Below are 18,776 nucleotides of genomic sequence, written 5' to 3'. Positions count from 1 at the left end.
GAGTTAAAATGATTGTACTTCTTAAATACATACTCTGAACTAATGTTCAAACAGCAGGCAACCACCAAGGTCTTTAAAGAAAATTGCCTGAAATCCCACTGTTTGGCAGGTGGCTGGGGCTTTTAGGAAAAGTCATTTAAAAGAGGTACATTTGAGTGTAATGTGAGTTATCCTGGTTACTTCTGCTTTGTCCTTGTTTATCCAGCTCCTTGGGCCCGTTGGTAGTCCCAGGTGAGCACACACTGTACAAAGCATTCTGCATATTACCAAGCAAAAGTATTCTAAGAGTAAAGTAACTAAATGTCTAAGACGGGTGATAATGTTCCCACATGATAGTGCCTAGAAACAGATTGCAGAGCCGCAGGACCTCGAGTGCGAGGGAATGCTTTCAATGGGTTCCCTCAGCGGTGGCATGAGCAGGTGTGTCAAATAAGTATTAACCGTTTACGTAATGCAACTTTCTGTTCCAAGCTTAGTTTTTAATTTGATTGTAATTATTGTTTAACCTGTACTTAAATAGCAGGGATTCACAAAGAGGTGCCCAGGACCACTATGGGTTGCAGAACAAGGTGATGCCGTTCCTTGGTGGGATTAACTCAATTTATTAATCCTCTCAAACATGGGCCTCCAAAGAAAAACTAGTAAATGCAAGGCTTTTAGCAGAACATGGCGTGTGATGCATCTTCTATACAATGGTTACTGCGCTGATGAAATTGTATTTATCAACTTCGGAAGAAATGAATGGGGAGCTGCCCATGTTGGGTTATAAGATCGTGGGCTTTTTCTGGGGTTCTGCGGTTAATACTTTACCTTCCTGAGCCTTCCCAGCAGAGGAAAAGATGGGGGAAGATGCATTTCCGGTTTCCCACAAATGCTGCAAAATGTGCTATGCTCAGGATGTCTCCTGTATTACAGTCTTGCCATCTGAATGTTTGTGAAAGTGCTACAGTCGGCCCTCACTTCTAAGCGCTGGGATGGTTGTGCCCAGTGGAGCAGACATGACCCCACAGTGAGGTATTTCTGTAAGTTTTGAGAGTGGTGTTTTCATTCTAATGCTCCTTAGGTCCAATTGGCCACGACTGTAAAAATTAACAGTAACTAAAACACAACCTACTTACTAGCTTCGAGCTAACCGGGGGTGGGGGGTGTATCCACCCTAGCAAGAGCCGCAGAGCGCGACAAAGTGTATACTGTTAACGGAGACTCCTAATTAGGGATAGACTTTAATTAGGAAAAATTAGAGTACCCTAATTACAAACGAACGGGTAAGCCAGACAAAGGAAGGCGGCACCAAAGCGTGTAATGCTGAAGAAACCCCCTTCAAGCGTGCAAGGGTGGCAAATAACATCTTCCTTTAAATGAGAGCACCCTGTTATTATCAGCCTCCTGCACAGATGTGTGCATCTTGTGAGTGGTGTGTAAGGATGAAGCCACACGGCGCCTGTGCTCTGTTCCCACGCGCCAGCAAGGCTCCCAAGCGGTGGGCGAATCTGCCTCCACCCCGGGGCGTTCTCACGCTCATTTATCAGGCTCTTTTTTTAGGTCCCTTTATTAGCCACAATTCCCATTCTTCTTCAGAATAAGGGTGCCCTCAGTCTTGTTTTACATTATTTACGCTTTTATAACAGAATGAATTAATTGGACAAATACCACACGCCCAATGACAGGGCAAACAAAGCAAAACCCTGCCAACACCACAAGATGTTGCAGAAAACATAAATTCCCATTAACTCTACACGCTCACTGCCCACTGTCCTGAAGTACAAATGAATGAATTGCACCCCATGATAAAGCCTGAAAGGCGTTCTAGGCATGCACATTTAACTAGGAAAACCTCACTTCTTGGCTACAAAGATTTGGCCTGGAATTTAGAATGGTCAGATAATATACAGGTTTGCCACTTTCAAAATGAATTTTCCAGTCAAAGTTGGGCATCTCTCAAAGATGCTAAAAACTTATTGACCAAAGTGATAAGGAGCAAAGTAATTGGAAGAAGTACATGACCTAGAAATCAAATAACATCAATTATAAACACAAAATGACACGTGTTAGGGACCACATGTCCAGAATTTAGATGGAATGTCCTTCAATAGGTCTGTGTAAACGTGCAACTGTCATTAAGCCAATACCACCGACAGAATCCTTTGTAAACATAAAGATTAGGCTCTACTCAAGACTAACAACCAACACACTAAGGGAAGTCCCAATGACCTAGAACCGCACACACAATCTACATGAAATTCGGCCCAAAAACGAGCTCCATCAACTCATTTGCGTTGACCTGATCCAAAGGCAGAATTGTTGACGAGTCTCAAAACCCTGTTGAGACCTCTCTGTCTTGGTAAAATTTGGCCAAAGTAAGCCGCTTGTCAGTAGCTTCTCTTCTCACATTCCACGCATCTCTTGGGTCGAAACGCTGTACCACAAGGTTTCCAACTGGCTCATTGGTGGTCACTGGTGCTACCCACTGAAATAATTATTTTTCTCTAGTCACTTCTGTATTCGAAAAAGGGAATATCAAAACCTGGCTCTGCAAAGTTTTTATTAAATGGCTTTCATTTGGGCTACCCTCCGTATTGTCTTATCTTTTTTCTTCTCTGATCCTTCTCCATTGAACCCTCAGATCTGAGACATGTTCTATTTATGTTAGTAATGTAATTAAATTAAATGTGATATTATCCAGTATTTCAGATCACATACCTGGCCGTAGTGTGCCATCATAGCATTGTTTTTGCCGTCTCTGGGAAGAGTTGAAGGCCGGGAGTTGTATGGTCGGCACAGGTGTGTTTGTACAGGGTGCCCTTTTTAGGAAGAGTTGGGTGGGGTGTATGAGGACTTGAAATGCTCCATTTCTATTACACTATCCTGGAGCTGTGCTCAGCATCCTAGTGCTGTGGTGGAGTATTAGACGGGCACAAGGTACATGATCTAATGAGATAGGGAGGAGCCTGACTGATGTGTCACCTAAGCGGAGGGGCTTGGTGTTGTGAATAAGAGCCACAGAAGAGGCAATTATCCTGCAGTGTACTTGTTCCTGGGGCTCATTGTGATAGTGTAGCTTTGAAGGTGTTAAATCTGAATAGGGAGCAAATACCTGTAAGAGGTCGAAAAGATGTGCGGATGGGGAATTGATTGAGTAGAAAAATATTTTGTGGACTTGGAATGTGAGCCAGAGATGATTTTAGATCCTGTTTCTAAAGCGTTCTCATTATACCCGATTTTTCTGGTAAGACGAGGGAGGTTTTTCAGACGTAAGGGGTCATGGGGCTGCAGTAGTGGGTAGAGAGTGATGTATGGCTGGAGCTGTTCTTTGCAGAAACTTTACTATGATGGAAAGACATGGGTCCCAGCCATGTTGTGGCACCGTAGCTTGATGCCGCTAATCATACCAGTCTTGCAGAAAGATTTTGATGCAATGGAGAGCTGTAATGCACATGTGGAACAGACCGAGATATAGAAGTTACCTCATTTGCCTAAGCATTGCAGCGCACTATTCCCTCACTGTGGTAAATGTTCCCTTGCACTGTTGTACTGCTGCTGGTCTTGCGTGGATTGCACCCATATCAGAAAGCTCAATCTTCCACCAGGAGCTAGAATAGCCAACTCCAGAAGGTATGCTCCACCGTCACAACAATGCTTACATTTCGCTTGCATTGAATTTGCCTGCTGCATGGGGAAGAAGTTAGCCGGTTGGACTCAAAAAGAACTGCCAGCCAATTGTAAGACTCGTCAGCCAATGAGATAGCCAGAAAACATAACGGGTACAGCTTCTTTATCTTCTTTGAGTACTTCATCCTCACACTGGTGAGCGGGTTCTGCACACGGGTGGAATGGAATGCCTTTAGCAGTGAAACGCCTCACCTATATCTTGGAGTGTTACATGTGCTCTGTAATTGTCTAGGCCTGTCCTCATTTTGGGGCCTTGCTGTCAATGCCACAAAAGGCATTTGCTCATGCAGACCATTCTGTACTATAATTTATTTAGGTTTAGCGTTCCTAACTGAACTGAGGCCTGAACATCTTGGGGTGCTGCAAGCATAAGGCACACGTAGGGTCCCTGTATAAATACTCCTCTAAATAGTAAATGAACACTTATTAATTTATGATTGTTTTTTCCTTTTGAATTGGTTTGATTTGTTAGTCCCTCTCTGCAATTAGGAACATCCTAGCTCACGTCCCCTGTGGACCTCCTGAGACCCAGTCAGCTGTTCGGCTGCCACTGTCAATTCTCTCAAATTAATTATCTCTCCGCCTACTTAATCTGCAGGCAAATGAGGGCGAGGCGCCGCGCACGCGCAGACCTGACCGCTCGCGAGAAGCCACGCTGTGGGTAATGACTGCGCGCGGGCCCAGCTGCTCGCGGTGCTTCACGGGTGACGGGAGCACAATTAAGTGAAATGTGGCGCAAAGAAAACCCCGAAACGTGTTCTGCTAAAAACCTTTAGGTAATTGCAGTCAGGCCTTTTAAGATTTTTTAAACTTTTGTTTCACCTGTCAAAAGGTTTCTTAACTTTTTGCATAACTGAAATCAAATTAACTCGAGCTCCGATGACCGTATGCCTTTTCTGATGTCCTATCATAAGTTTAAGTCCTATGCGCCTTGAAGAGGGATAGTAAGACGCTTCTGAGTTGGGAGCATTTATGCGAGTCTTTTTAGATCGAAATGTTTTTTTGTTTTTTGTAAATCTGCTTGGCCGCCGGTGGCTCGTAGGAGCATCCAGGCGCGGTATAGAATGTGGCGGGGCCCCGCTGCGTTGTTCATTAAGTTCACAGTGTGCCGCCTGCTTTTCCCTCGCAGGCTGTGCGCCGTATCAACAGCCCGCAGTTATTTTACACAAAGACTGTGGGGAAATATCTGCAAATGCATTGTCGTTCTATTAAACGCCTCGCATCTCGAGGTGTCAGCAGCCTGCACGGTAAGAAAACAGTTCACTGATCATTTGGGATCAAACACAGTATTTTTTTTTTTTTTGCTACGTTGTTTTAGAAGCTTTACTGGAACTTTCCTAACCAGAACTATTAAAAGGAACTGCGCCACAGCATACATACATAATTTATTATTAGTATTAAAAAAAACCGATGGGGATTCAGTTTTCATGAACAATTTATGACATATTTATGATGTTAATAGTCTTGGCAGACCCCAAACCCCCCTCCCCAAAGTCTGACTGACCTACTGCAGCCATATTTGTACAGATGGGACGCCGTCTACGGAAATAAATCACCAGGAGATGGGCAAGGCTGCTCCCTGCTTGAAATTCCAGTTGAGCAGTAACAAATGGTTTACGAAGACCCAGCAGCTGGCATATGCGTAGTTAACATCTACCGAACTGGAAGCGTGACCATTCAGTTTGATTCCAGTTGCCCTTGGAGCATATCTCTGGTGTTGGTTTCATTTTGTTTTGATATTTACTAATTTCTGTGTTTTTTCCCTCTCGACATATTGAGCTCAGGGCCACCAGGGTGACTAAGACTCATCATCTTCACATCCGTACTAGTGAGTTTAGGTAGAGTAAGTCTGTGTGCAGTGTTGTGACAGCATCAGACGTCCTACGGTGGTAGCTTGAAGTGCTTGTTGATGTTTCTGCCCAAAGGTGACTTTGATATCTCCTGGCCTGTACATTTAGACGTAGTCTTTTTGACTTGCAACCTACAAGGTGTGCAGCGCTATCAAGCCATTACCGTCAATATTACAGATAGCTACCCATGGACTGCACGTTTCATTTGCGGAAGACAAAAGTTCCCTGCCATTCAAAATGTAAAGGGGTCATAAGGGTAGAACAGTTTGTCGCTGCCCCCTTTCCCTGAATGTCCTTTTGCCTGTGTATCATACACGGCCGAGCCGAGGTTGATGTCTTTTGTTAAAGCCGAACCAGAGCAGTTCTACGTGAGCTTCCTTCAAACCTGAACACGCTTCACAATATTGCAAGGTAACAATGTGTTTGTTCAGACCCAAACACAACACATCCTCTAAACCAAACACAGCAGGGTTGGTGGTGGAACCGCAGAACAAAATGAAAGGCGGGGAGACCATGTGTTATGCCGATGTGTTACACCGAGGCGAGAGCTTTGAGACTAAAAACAGAAGTTTAACATTGACACCCAGTGGAGTCTGCCATCCTGGTCACTGAGTGACGGACAATCCCACTGGAAAAACACAACTGATCAGACCCTTTTCCATTCTACTATACCTTCCACCTGCACAGCTACTCTTTAATAGTCACACTCTAAAAAGTTTGCTGGGTTCTTGCCACCTTCATACCGCCGTCCTTGTAATACCACATTTTAGAAGTTACTTGTTGACTCCACTTTCTACTTCCTGCATCCAGATCTTGCAAAATAAATTGCATGCCATTCTGATACATGCTCTAACTTTGCCAATGCCCAAACCCAACCTACTAAAAATGACATGCGTCCAGATATAGTTCTTCCGTCTCTTCCCGTCACATTTGCATCTTAAATAAAAGCTCCTAGCCGTTTCAGTCCATCTATTTTTTTACACACCCTCTAACACTGCTAGCATGTGTTTGGATCTCCCTCACCTCTCCCAAAATTGCTCACACCTAAAGGAACAAAAATAGCCTGGGGCTTTCCTGGAGCGACATCTATGATGGTGCACATTCTTTGACAAGGAACATGTTGCCGACAGTACCATCTATTGCAGAGATAAGCCATCTAGAGACATCTGTTGACTGACCACATATGTCTTCCATAACTGTAATCGTATTGTGGAATTTGCTGCAAGGAGACGTGTACCACTCTATAAAACTCCTAAATTCATAGGAGAAGCAAATTTCCTCTCTCGCGTCCCGCCTTTTACAAGGTGTCCATCAAATTCTAGTCCTCCCCATGCAAGCTTTGCCTCTTCTTTGGATGTCCTGCCCACATCATACCACCTCTTCACCCAATAATACCAGTCCTCTGATCTTCCTCACCAATGCTCCTTTTGCTGCACACTGACTCTCTCCATCCAGTGATGCAAGGCCTGGCGCTGCCTTCCTGAGCACCCAGACTTCTTTCCCCATAATAGAGAGCATAATAGGGCCAAATTAACAATACCTCTGTGTTATATGGCATGAAAATCTTTAATTAATTCATGGTAAGGAGGACGTACCTGAGGGTAATTTTTCATAATTTTCTGGCATGACGTACTTTCTTTATAGTATGGATAGTATATATGAATTTTATATATAAAAGAATTGTTCACGTTTAAGGAACCTAACATTTTTCTTTCATTAATTTTTTTATTTGCACCTAATTTTTCAGTTCAATGTGAACTATAACAAAAGTTAGGCCACAAACTCTCAAGCATAATGCACTTTTTATTAAAATAATATTGTTAACATTCAGCACACAGAGTAAACAACAGTATGCACCTATACTTTTCAGGATTATTTACACATAAAAACTTCTTTTTTGGAAGAGAACAAATGTTCCCACCACCTCATGCGTAAGAAGTGATGAGTGTCTAAACTAACTTCACCTTTATATGAATTTTGTCAATTCATTTGTAAATTATATGTATACAAATACATATATTTATTTACTGTCCTAACGGTCTCATTGTTGCACCAGACATTATTAACTTTAGTTTGTTATATTTGTGCTTGATCCAGTAACCTGTATGTGTTAACAGTTACATCTACAGACCCCCGGACCCCGGGCTCAGTTCAGCGACTCCATCGCCGACCTCGCCAGCACCCACACACTCGCCTCCACGGACTACATCCTCCTCGGGGACCTGAACTTCCACCTCGAGAACAACAACGACGCCAACTCCGTTACCCTGATCGACAACCTCGCCAACCTCGGCCTCAGACAACTCGTCACCACACCCATCCACGCCACCGGCCACACGCTGGACCCCGTCTTCTCCACAGGCTCCCAAGTCCCCTTCAACCACACCACCGAACTCCACCGGAACGACCACCGCTGCATCCATTTCACCCTCAAGAAACCACCACTGCACCCAACAGTTGCCTCGCTGCTGCAAAGTTACCGAAGACCAGCTGATCACCACCCTCGCCCAGAAACCACCCACCGACCCCACCAACCCAGACGCCGCAGCCCGCAATCTCAGACAGTGGATCGACGACTGTGCCAACACCCTCACCCTGCTCAAAAAACCCTCCAACAGCCACGCCAGCAAGAGAGCCACCTGGTTCACCGACGAGCTCCAGACCTCCAAACGTGCTTGCCGGAAACTGGAGAATATATGGCTCCACGAATGCACACTGGACAACTACGCAGCCCACAAGGACGCCACCCGCAAAATCACCACCTCATCAGATTAGCCAAGAGATCCTCCTTCAAAGACCGCTTGGATAACAACGCACAGAACAGCAAAGAGCTCTTCAGCTTCGTAAAGGAACTCTCCAACCCCAGCGCCAACGCCAACGACATCCCGCCCTCACAAGAACGGTGTGACTCATTAGCCATCTTCTTCCACCGCAAGATCGTTGACATCCACGACGGGTTCAAATTTAGAGTGATGTGGAGGGTCTCATGTCAGGGGAGGAGGCACAAGGGGGAGGTGAAGGGATGGGGGCAGGGGTTGGGAGCACGATGTTGGGGAACAAAGGAAGGAGAGTCTGGATTTCAGGGCAAAGGGACGAGCATTTTTAGTTATTTTATTTGATGCGTTTTTATATAGCGCAGACTTTGCCAGAAGGAGTCAGTGCGCTTCACAAATAGGAACAATAGTGATACATGAGGAGAAAATTACAAGTGAGCATGTTACAAAAGCAAACTTTACCTTACATGAGGCAATAGTGACAATTGTGCATGTATTAAGAGCGGAATGTGTTCTCCACAGGCAGCTCGTAGCCCGCCTCCTCCAGAATGGCCCCCTGGCCGGAGTAGGGGTGGAGCGGGGTGGGGGAGGGGGCTCCTGCTAGGTGACTGCCCGCCGGGGGGTCTGCCCCCTCCCTTGCTCTTAGGGTCCTTTCTGTGCTTCATACGGCGGTACTAGAACGAGATTCTGAAAAGCAGCGTGTTGTACTGGAGCCTCACAGAAAATGCTGTGAGAGAGAGGGTGGGACAAAAGAAGTCTGCCTCTCGCCGAAAGAACAACAACAATGCGGGTAAAAAGGGGCTGGCCATGCCCCGGAAACCACACAATGCCGAGTTTTCTCTTTTAGAGCCCGACTTCCTGCTGGTGGAAAAGGTTCCTTATCTTTTTTATGGGACCATCTGTTGGCCCCATACAGAAGATAAGAAAGCTTTTACGCCAGCAGTAAGTCAAGGAGCCCCGTCTGAAAAGGACGGGGCTTAGAGAGAAAGGAGAACGTCACTAGGACCTCTTCTCCAATGGCTGGGCACCATTTAGGAGGCCAGCCAATGGAGAAGAGGGGCAGGGCTTAACCCTCGCTAGTGAAGTACACTCTAAAACATAAAATCTCGCGAGCTCGACTGCGCATGTGCGCAGTACGCCACGCGAGATCTAAAAAAAGGAAAAGATAGAGACAAAGAAGTAAAGAGATATATAAAGCCTGGTGACTGCTTGAATTGCCTGGTATGAACATCTGGGTCCGTTGGTAGCAGGTCACGGAATGTAAAGGGGTTTGGTAGGGGAGAAGGGATAGCGTGGACTTGCTTTTATCTAGATAATGGTATTGGGGCGGGGGTTGATTTTTGTAAATAGAAGTCGAGGGAGGGCCAGAGACATCTTGAAGATTCCTGCTGGAAGACTTAATTAAACCTGATATTATCTGCACTCCTTAGAATACAGACCCATGCACACCATGTGTGACAGGAGAAATGTTTATAGTCTTTCCAAACACAGACGATAGTTTTGACCTTCAGAACAATTAGCAGATCCAAAAGTAAAATGTCATTAGAGTCTAAAGGTAGTGGTCATCCACCATATTAAGAGTACATTGATGTAAATGGTACTCTAAATACAGCTTATGGTGCATCCGCCCTGGCGAAAGTCCTGCTAAGCTGAGCAGCTCTAAATAAGGCCATATGTCATGAATATGGTTTGCAATCACTGGGGAATTGACCATATCTTTTTGGATATAGTTTGCGCCTCCTGGAGAGAAATGTTGGATATTTCTGGACTGCCCTTGCAGGAATGCTTTATATTAACTGGAGGCACTGAATAAAAATTGCACTATGACAACCTGATTGTTCCAGCTGTCTGAGCACATTGTGTGTTCGTTCTGGAAGAGAGTCTCATCTTGTGAAGATTTGATTGGTGTAAACTCCTAACATAAGAGAATTTAGCCTAAAAACATCAGGCTCCAGCTCGCTAAATATAGCTGCTCTTTCTGCAGCCTCTTACAAGAACCCCTTGAAGTGATCACACCTTGTTTTTCTGAGATTTACCTTTGGTATCTCAAGCACAGTGATTCTCAGTTTCAGCTCCCAAAGGGCATCCTTTGTTAATGTAACACGTCTGACACCCTCAAAGAAAAATATATCACTCATTATATTTGTCGGGGGTGGCAATTTATTCTCCCAGTATTGGACGCCTTTCTTTTGAACATCACCTTGCTGCTTCCAAGGATGATTCCCTCGAAGCCAGATATTGTGATTGCAATTTTTTTTTAACATCTGCAACACCCGTTCTCACCTGATTCTCATCCACCAGCCCCTTCAGTCTGTCCCTGCTGTTATTTTACTTTAACTGGCCGCCCCAAAACTCCAGTGGCCTTCCCTCCGCACCACTTTACGTGTGAAATGGCTCTTCAATTTCTTGTTCAGCTGGAGCAGACTTCACTCTTTGGAATTCTCCACAGATCCACATGAGATGTCGAGACAGTTTGCTTCAATTCTGCAAAAAGTTTCACAAGTACCTGTTTAAACTTCTATTCCTACGTCCTCTTTCTTTGTCCAGTGCCTAATTGGTGTCAGTGGGGGAAAGTGGTGGGCACCAGTGCTCATTTTTGAAAACTGGTACTTATTTTTTATAATCAGACTATGGCCTACAACAAGATAGAGAGAAAGACAGAAGTAATATGCAAAAGGTAGGAAACCCCCAACAAGGGAGAAAGAGTCTAGTATGCTCCCTTAGCTTCTTTTCTCTCCACCTAATGTCACAGTACGCCGACAGATCCCCTCCCGTCTGTTCCTCTCACAAGCTCCCCGGTACTTTTCCATCTCTTTATTTTTACTTCGGTTTCCTCTGTTTTTATGTCTGTCTTGCCATTCCTGAACATTGATTTTTAGCAGGTGCTCTAATCAACATCAGTTTCTGGTCTGGATATTATTCGTGGGAGTTCTCTGCATGAGATGTTCCACTTCTCAATTGTTGTTGACTTATATAGCACTCTGACCTGTTTTGGTAGAGCAACTCTTTACAACGAGCATTGTCAGGTATTGGCCTTGTCAATGTTTTTTAGCCATGTGGTACAGCAGCGTGGCTCCTGTGCAGCATGGCTGAAAGTTGAAAATAAAAGCACTATGACTCAGCCAGTGCTGGCCGCATCATATCACTATTTTTAATTGCGGGAGGGAGGGCGAGGCAGGAGACAAAACAGAGGGAGGGGTAAGGAAACACAGAGGGCAAAGGGTGTGGGCAATACAAGTGCTATAATGCAGCCAGCTTTCATAGTTCTTTTTTTAGGTATGGCATGTGGGGGGCCAACACGGACAACAGAGGGAGGGATAAGTTAGGGCAAAAACAACAACGGAAGCAGGGAGGACGAATTGGGACAGGCCAAGCCAACATAGATAATGAATAGAGGGAGGCAGGGTGGGATCAAGCCAACAAGGAACACAAATGGAGGGAGTAGAGTGGGAACAAGCCAACATGACAATAAACAAAGGGAGGGTAGAGGCAAGCCTACATGGACAACCATTGGTGGGAGGATGGGATTGGGGGCAATCCAAGGTGGACAACGAACGAAGGGAGAGCATGTGGTGGACAAGACAACAAAGACCACCAATGGAGGTAAGGAAGGAGGTGTGGGCAAGCCAACATGGACAACAGATCGATAAAAGGAAGGGCATAGGGATGGGGCAAGTCTCAACACAGACAATAAATGAAAGGAGAGTGGGGGCAAATCATCATTACAACAGATGATATGCAAAGGGACAGGGGAGGAACACAGAGGGGGAGAGAAGGGAGCCAGCTGAAAAAGCGCTGTCTAGGTGAAACCTAAAAATGTGAGTTGAATAAATATATGAGGTCAAGGTTCTTAATGGAAAATGCAACCTGCTACAATTACACACTTTTTATACATCTTTACTAACATTTTTATTAACTCGAGTCCTACTTTCGTTTGTCACTCCACTGTTGCTAAATGAAATGTTTTTCTGCGAAACCATTACTCAGACTCTGAATATGTGATGGGAGGTGATTATATGCCACATATGTCTTTGTCTTGTCCTACGATCTGCTGATATACAACTATCACTGACACACCAATCCACCACATAGTCTTTGTGAATGTGTGCTAAAAATCCAAATCTAAACTAACATTGTATTTCAATCCACGTCACTTAGTACCAGAGTGGTCTCTATTGCCTCTCGTCGGCATTACGTTTCTGATTGTTAATGTTAGCGTCACTTTTCTTTTCTTTTACAGTTTCAATATAAAGTACAGTATTGAATCACTAGTGAGTCATCTGTTCCTACAGTTAACGCATTTCTTCAAATCACATTGAGCAGGGAAAGGGGGGGTGATTTTTTTATTCAAATGGGAACTTATGAGGTAGAAGTAATACCAATGAACTTTGTACAATACAGTAAGCATGCTTGGTTAAACACTGAGACCAGCACGGTTTAGCTACCAATAGGGTAGTGGCTTCAGGACCCAGAGAGGGCCCATAGCACCTGATTAAGGGTGAACATCCTTTACAGTCAAAACCACGCAGTTCCTTTACAACGCGGGCATTACACCACGCATTCCTTTAGCATGGAAGTTGTTACAACAACTTGCTTTGGGGAACACGGTGTTGGACTGGTGTTAGATTTTAAGTCCAACACCTTCCCTACTAATACACAGACTGGAGTTGAAATAGTAAATTATACTATTCCAAAGTACAGCGTTCCCTAAATTAAGTTGCTGTAATGACGTGTGTGCTAAAGGAGCGCATGGTAACAACGCAGTCGTTGTTTACACTGCATTGTTTAGGCATGCTGGTTTAGGCATGTGTGGTTCTGTCATACAACCGATTAAGGCAGTGTTTTACTATATAACCATCAGTTGGGGACTTTTTCATAGCTTGCAGCGGAGACCACCTCACCCGTACGCTGCTGGAATGCAGATGAATGGCAGAACCATGAAGAGAATCTAGGTGGGGAAGACGGATCTTATTCAGTGGTAAAACATACAAATGTGCTGCAGAAGAGGTGCTTGAAGCATGATAACGACCTATGCTCTTTTGTCCTCATGGGAAGACTCACTTGATATTGTTGTTGTCTGAAAGAAAAATCATATGTGCATTTTTTGCTTTCTAAACACAGAGGCAAAAATGTTAGTCTGACTGAATGGCATTACTGTAGTATAACGTGTTTAGGATGTTTATTTGCACTAAATAATGGTTTAACATATGTTGTTTATTAGGATAGTTGTGCTTTGGAAAAACATGGAAAGTACAAAGTGAAATACGAAAATTAAGTTTAATGGTAACACTTTGTGTTCTGGTGACATTTACAAACAGCTCAATTTAAGCAGCATGGTTTTGTCATGTTACCACACTTCTCCATAATGTAAGTTTCAGAAAAATGAATACGCATTAAAAATATTATACATATGTATGAGACAGAGGGAAACTTTTTTTCTGCTGCAACAGAACTTCAAGCATAGGACTTTTTCAGAAACTTCTCAATTGCAAACGAATCACTTAATTTCCACCACAGGAGTTCATTAAGCTCGGTATTTTTCTAGTTCTAGAAAAACAACTCATTGTGATCCAGAGATTTATGAGATAGAATATTTTGAGCCCTTGCTAGAGATGAAATATGGGGCCTGTGACACTCAAAACCAAAATGGCAGCCATGCAATATCATGCCCCCTTTTAGCAGACATCCCAAACACTCGCGTTTAGAGAGCAGTTACTTGCATTGTGTGACAGGCTGACTATCCCAGTCATGTGTTCCAGGGAAAGGATCTCCTTCCCTTATTTGCACATTCTAGGCTGGGTTTACTACAGTATCATGTGGTCTAATACTCCTGAGCCCTGATGCCTTCTCCCACACAAAATATAACTGGAGGCAGTGCTTAATTTGTAAAAATAAAAATAAGTGCCAAGGCACTTGTCAGGAGGCCACTGCAGCTTGCACCACATATTGCCCTTGCCAGTGCTGCCAATGATAGTAGCTACACAACTACTAATCATCAAACTCCTACAAAGTGTGTCAATTCGGACTAATTCAGCTCCCCAACGCTATAAGAATGGTTTGGGCGGCAGGTAGTAGTCATTTTAATGTATGTTGAATTCATATTTATTGGTTTGTTCGGTCACCTCCTAAATTAGCCAGACAGCGCCAGCTTGTGTCAGACTGTCACAAGTGCCGGTGTTGACAATTAAGTGACGTGCCGAGCACCCAAAACCACAGGCTCAAATTAAGTGCTGCCTGGAGGATTCTTGCAATAAGTCTAACCACTGACAATTGCTCTGGGTAGCATTCCAACCTATCATTCTTTTGCTCACCATACCACCTAAGATTAGACCCAGCCATATGCAAATCAGTCTTGACCTTGCTCCATTAGGAACAGTCTAGCCTGAACTGCCAAGCCAGGTCGTCTCTGAACAAGAACCCAAGATTAGGGCTCTTCAGTCGAGTGTAGCTTGCTTTCAGTGGCACAGTGAGAATGAGAAATCTGTGTTATCCCTGTGCACTCAATTTTCTCTAATGTTAATGTTCGAAAAGTTTAAACGGTACTTGGGTTGGCGCTACTTCCGACGCACGTAGTCAAGCCGTGCCTTCAAAATAGGAAAACGTAGAGTGGGAAGAAACACTTCTCACCAGGATGTGCGCTCAATATACATGAAACCTGGAGGGTTTCTTAACAGTTTAGTTGATATAGAAGCAACACGAGCACATGTATTTTCACCTCGTTTTAATCACATTTTGTCTCCATGATTAGTATTCCATATTCATCTTGATCAATTAATTGCTTGATCTTAATTTCCAAGTTTGTCAAAATACCCAATGCATTTCGGGTCAAAGTGAAGACCCTTCATCAGGGGTATCCAAATCGTCAAAACGCTCCTTTCGGAGTTGCTTCTATATCAACTGAACTGTTAAGAAACCCTCCAGGTCTCATGTATATTGAGCGCACATCCTGGTGAGAAGTGTTTCTTCCCACTCTACGTTTTCCTACAGTGAGAATGATACCCACATCTGAGACTACCCTTGGCCACTTTTGGTGCACTTTTCCAAAGAGAAGTAGGATCAAGATTGATTTGAATATGGCTGGGTCCACAATGAAGCGACATGGTGGATGGAAAATAGTTGACTGGGATGTGGCCCAAGCAAGTGGCTGTGTTTGCTGTTACCTTCTGCGGCAGTTTGCTGCATGAAAACGTCCACGTATTTTTGAGCAGTAAAACGTTGTGTAATGAATTACTTTACAATACACTGTATGATTAAGCACTTGTAAAAATCATTTAATTGCACATATTGCTTCTTTCAGAGATCCGCGCGCAGGTGGTGGAGCAGCAGAAATGCCTGGAGCAGCAGACAGAGATGAGGGTGCAGCTTCTGCAGGACTTACAGGATTTCTTCCGGAAAAAGGCCGAAATTGAGACCGAGTACTCCCGGAATCTAGAAAAGCTTGCAGAACGGTTCATGGCCAAAACTAGAAGCACAAAGGACCACCAGCAATACAAGTAAGCAGTCCTCCATCACAACAGGTCTGTTGTTTTCTTCCCCAGGGAATGCTGCTTTCCCTTTAAGAGAGATGCTTTGCCGCCATCAGAGGAGGACTTTGCTGAGCAGGTAAACATTTGCCAGGGATGCTACATGACTCAGGGGAGGAGAATGATGATAGCCTTGCCAGCAGGTGAGGTCTTTGAACTTGTCAACACATTGTGGTTGCTCAGCTCGTGTGTAAACAAGCACTCGTACGCTGGGAAAAAAAGCTGCATCTATTGCAGAGTGTTTTTGTTCCTTCCCTTTGTTTTCTTTGAGTCTGCCTGATACCTGACAAGATGTTTGCTTCCTGTCTGAGTTGGTCTCTCACACCCTAAGCCATGTTTGAAAAGCAAAGCCAACAGCTCTGTGCACATGTATTTGTTATTCTGCACTAACATAACAGGATGCAAGCAGCCATTCGCTTCTTTTTATTGGTAAACACAGCCACCCATGACTTTTATTCTTCACATTATTTGCAGACATGCACAGTTCAGTTAGATTTGCATGCAGAGCTTCTTTGGTCCCTTACAGAAATATGTGCGGGCCCTCCCCGGGCAGAGAGCCAAGAAAGGCCCTCCCATGGGAGAGACGTAACCTGTAGCCAAGGACTGAACACAAGCAAGCAGAGGCAAGAAGGAAACGCTTACAACTTGCAGACTCACTTAATGAGTGTGCTTAAGGATTAGGCAGCAAGGTAGAATACTGTCATGTGATTGACATGTGACTGGGCCACCAGCAAGCCAAGCCCTTCCAAGAGACATCCTCTTCTCCTTGTATATTTAGTAAAATTATTAAATGGATTGTTGCCGATCATAGGGGAGAAATAACCGAATGGGTGGCCTGGCCTGATCAGCTTTATAGCCATGTTATTCCCCATTTTAGGGCTCCCATTCCCGTGCACTCTTCACTGGCATGCCCAGTATAAATCTGACTTCCTCAAAAGGGGTCTTCGAGAGATTTCTCTCTAGGGACAATCGAATGCCACCCTTCCCTCAGTCAAGGAAATGCTACTTCACAATGATGAAAATATTGGTGGACAATATCCAAATCTGTGACATATAGTAAACTTCTTTATTGGAATCGTGTAACTGGAGATAAGATTTCAGATTCTGCAAACCCAGTGGCGACTACAGAGGCGGTGGTGTGTTAGCAGTGGTATTTACTTAAAGGATCTGCAGATACACGTAGGACGGCCATATACGAATCAATCCGCCCACTACTGACGTAAAAGCAAGTTGGGGAATATTGTTTCAGCTGGAAAAAAAGGGACTAAATTAAATTTAGCGAATTACCATATTGAATAAAAACATAATTGATGGAAAAAGGGGAGTGAAAAAAATGGGAGTGGAATAGGGGAGGAGTACTGGGCTCTCAAAAAAGCGAGAAGATAAAAGTGGAGCTTGGAACCCCTGCCCCCCCCCTCCCCCCTCCCCCGATCCCCCCCCCCCCCCTCAAAAAAAGGGGTTTTATTGAGGCAGAGAATCGGCGGTCAGACAGGGAAGCGCAGTGAAGAGGAAACCTAAAAAAAAATGAAAAAGGTGAAAAAAACAGGTGGATGGTGTTATCAGGGCACAGAGATAAGAGAGTAAAGCATATGTAGGGATGGGACTGTTCCCTGCATGATGATCAGACTTAAACCCCAAACCTGAGTGCCCATCTGCCTGTGATCGTGTCTTTCATTTTGGGCTTGGCATCACACTGATCTAGCATGTGCATAGAGACATACGATTGTACTTGGTAATGTGAGGTCCAAACTCTGTGCTGTAGCCTGAAGTGTTGCATCAGACTTGCCCTCATAGTGGGTACTGGAGAGCTGTATAGGCCCTGCCTGTAATACATAAAGTGGGGTTGGTAGCGTACCATGTTCCGTGAATCTATAGTGTGACCAGACCCTTTTTCTGTATGTTAAGGAGAGGTTTTAGCATGGCACCAGATAAAGACTGAGGACAGTTTCCCCCAGCCAGGGAAGTGTATTGCCCACATTCCTGTAGCTTGAGGTTGGAGACACAACACTGAAGTGATTGAGGATGGGGACAGCGCCAACTTTGGACAATGGTAGGTGTGAGGGATGGGGCTACAGGTTCTGTTGTTCAAGAACTAGAAGTTGCTAGCCAGTGCCCAACTAGGGAGGGCACATCACCTCAAGTCTGCACTTTCTGCTGGAAGATCTGCTTGAGGTGCCTAGAAACCTGCCTGTCTACTGTGAGAGATAATGAGTGTGCTTGGCCTTAAAGGGTAAGGCACTGTTCAGGAGAAGAGGCTCAGCATCTTCTTAGCACAAGGAGAACCCAGACAAAGCTGACTTGTCCTGAGAGTGAACCTAGGGGAGATCCTTGTTCTGGAACGGCACTCCTGTCACTCGTTGCAGTTTGCATGTGAGACGCATTAGTATGTACAAGAAAGACTTATCCTGTGTCACCCAGCAGATTGCAGTGGATTTAAGAGACTGATCCTGCCGCAGCCAACACTGTGAGTGAAAGCTTGGTCTTTGCTGAAGTGGAAAGCCCCGATTGGCCCAGAAGCTGCAACTGCCAGAAAGACATTACTATGAGGGATTTGGCCTAGACGCTGCATCGGCCATACCAGAACACCTGCCATTAGCTGGCCTGGAGGGCTGCCATCATCAAGTACAAGTGTTGCCTCGCAAACTTCATCCCAAGTGAGGCTGCCAGAGTGGCCTCTGTGGGATTGAAGCTTCTGCCTGATGGAGAGAACACAAACAGCATCCGCTGCACAGCCTACACTGCAGGTGAAACATGAGGCATAACCTACACCAGGCATAAGAGACTAAATACTCGTAGACGAGCTTAGTTTGCATACTAAGACTGTTTGCGGAACAGGTAAAGAGACATTTAACTGAGTTGTACAGTTGAACTGTGTGACTATTTGATCCATTGAAACTTGCGGCTAGTCCTGCCTTAACATACAGTGTGTCTTGGTCTGTAGACACAGGATCTCGACCCAG

The 18,776-nt window shown here is 44.6% G+C and overlaps 1 protein-coding gene across 1 annotated transcript in view; it reads left to right on the top strand.

Moving 5' to 3' along the window:
- The window catches only part of SRGAP1 (SLIT-ROBO Rho GTPase activating protein 1), a 538,479-nt gene that overhangs the window by 226,548 nt on the left and 293,155 nt on the right, over window positions 1-18,776 (top strand). Inside the window, exon 2 of the mRNA XM_086919057.1 lies at window positions 15,591-15,786. Within this exon, the coding sequence (XP_086775183.1) occupies window positions 15,591-15,786 (196 nt within the window). The remainder of the gene's footprint in view (window positions 1-15,590; window positions 15,787-18,776) is intronic.

This window comes from Lissotriton vulgaris, chromosome 1_1, assembly GCF_964263255.1.
Source record: "Lissotriton vulgaris chromosome 1_1, aLisVul1.2, whole genome shotgun sequence".
Classification (NCBI taxonomy): domain Eukaryota; kingdom Metazoa; phylum Chordata; class Amphibia; order Caudata; family Salamandridae; genus Lissotriton; species Lissotriton vulgaris.
The sequence above is the reverse complement of the archived record's forward strand: the minus strand, read 5'-3'. Positions and strand labels throughout refer to the sequence as shown.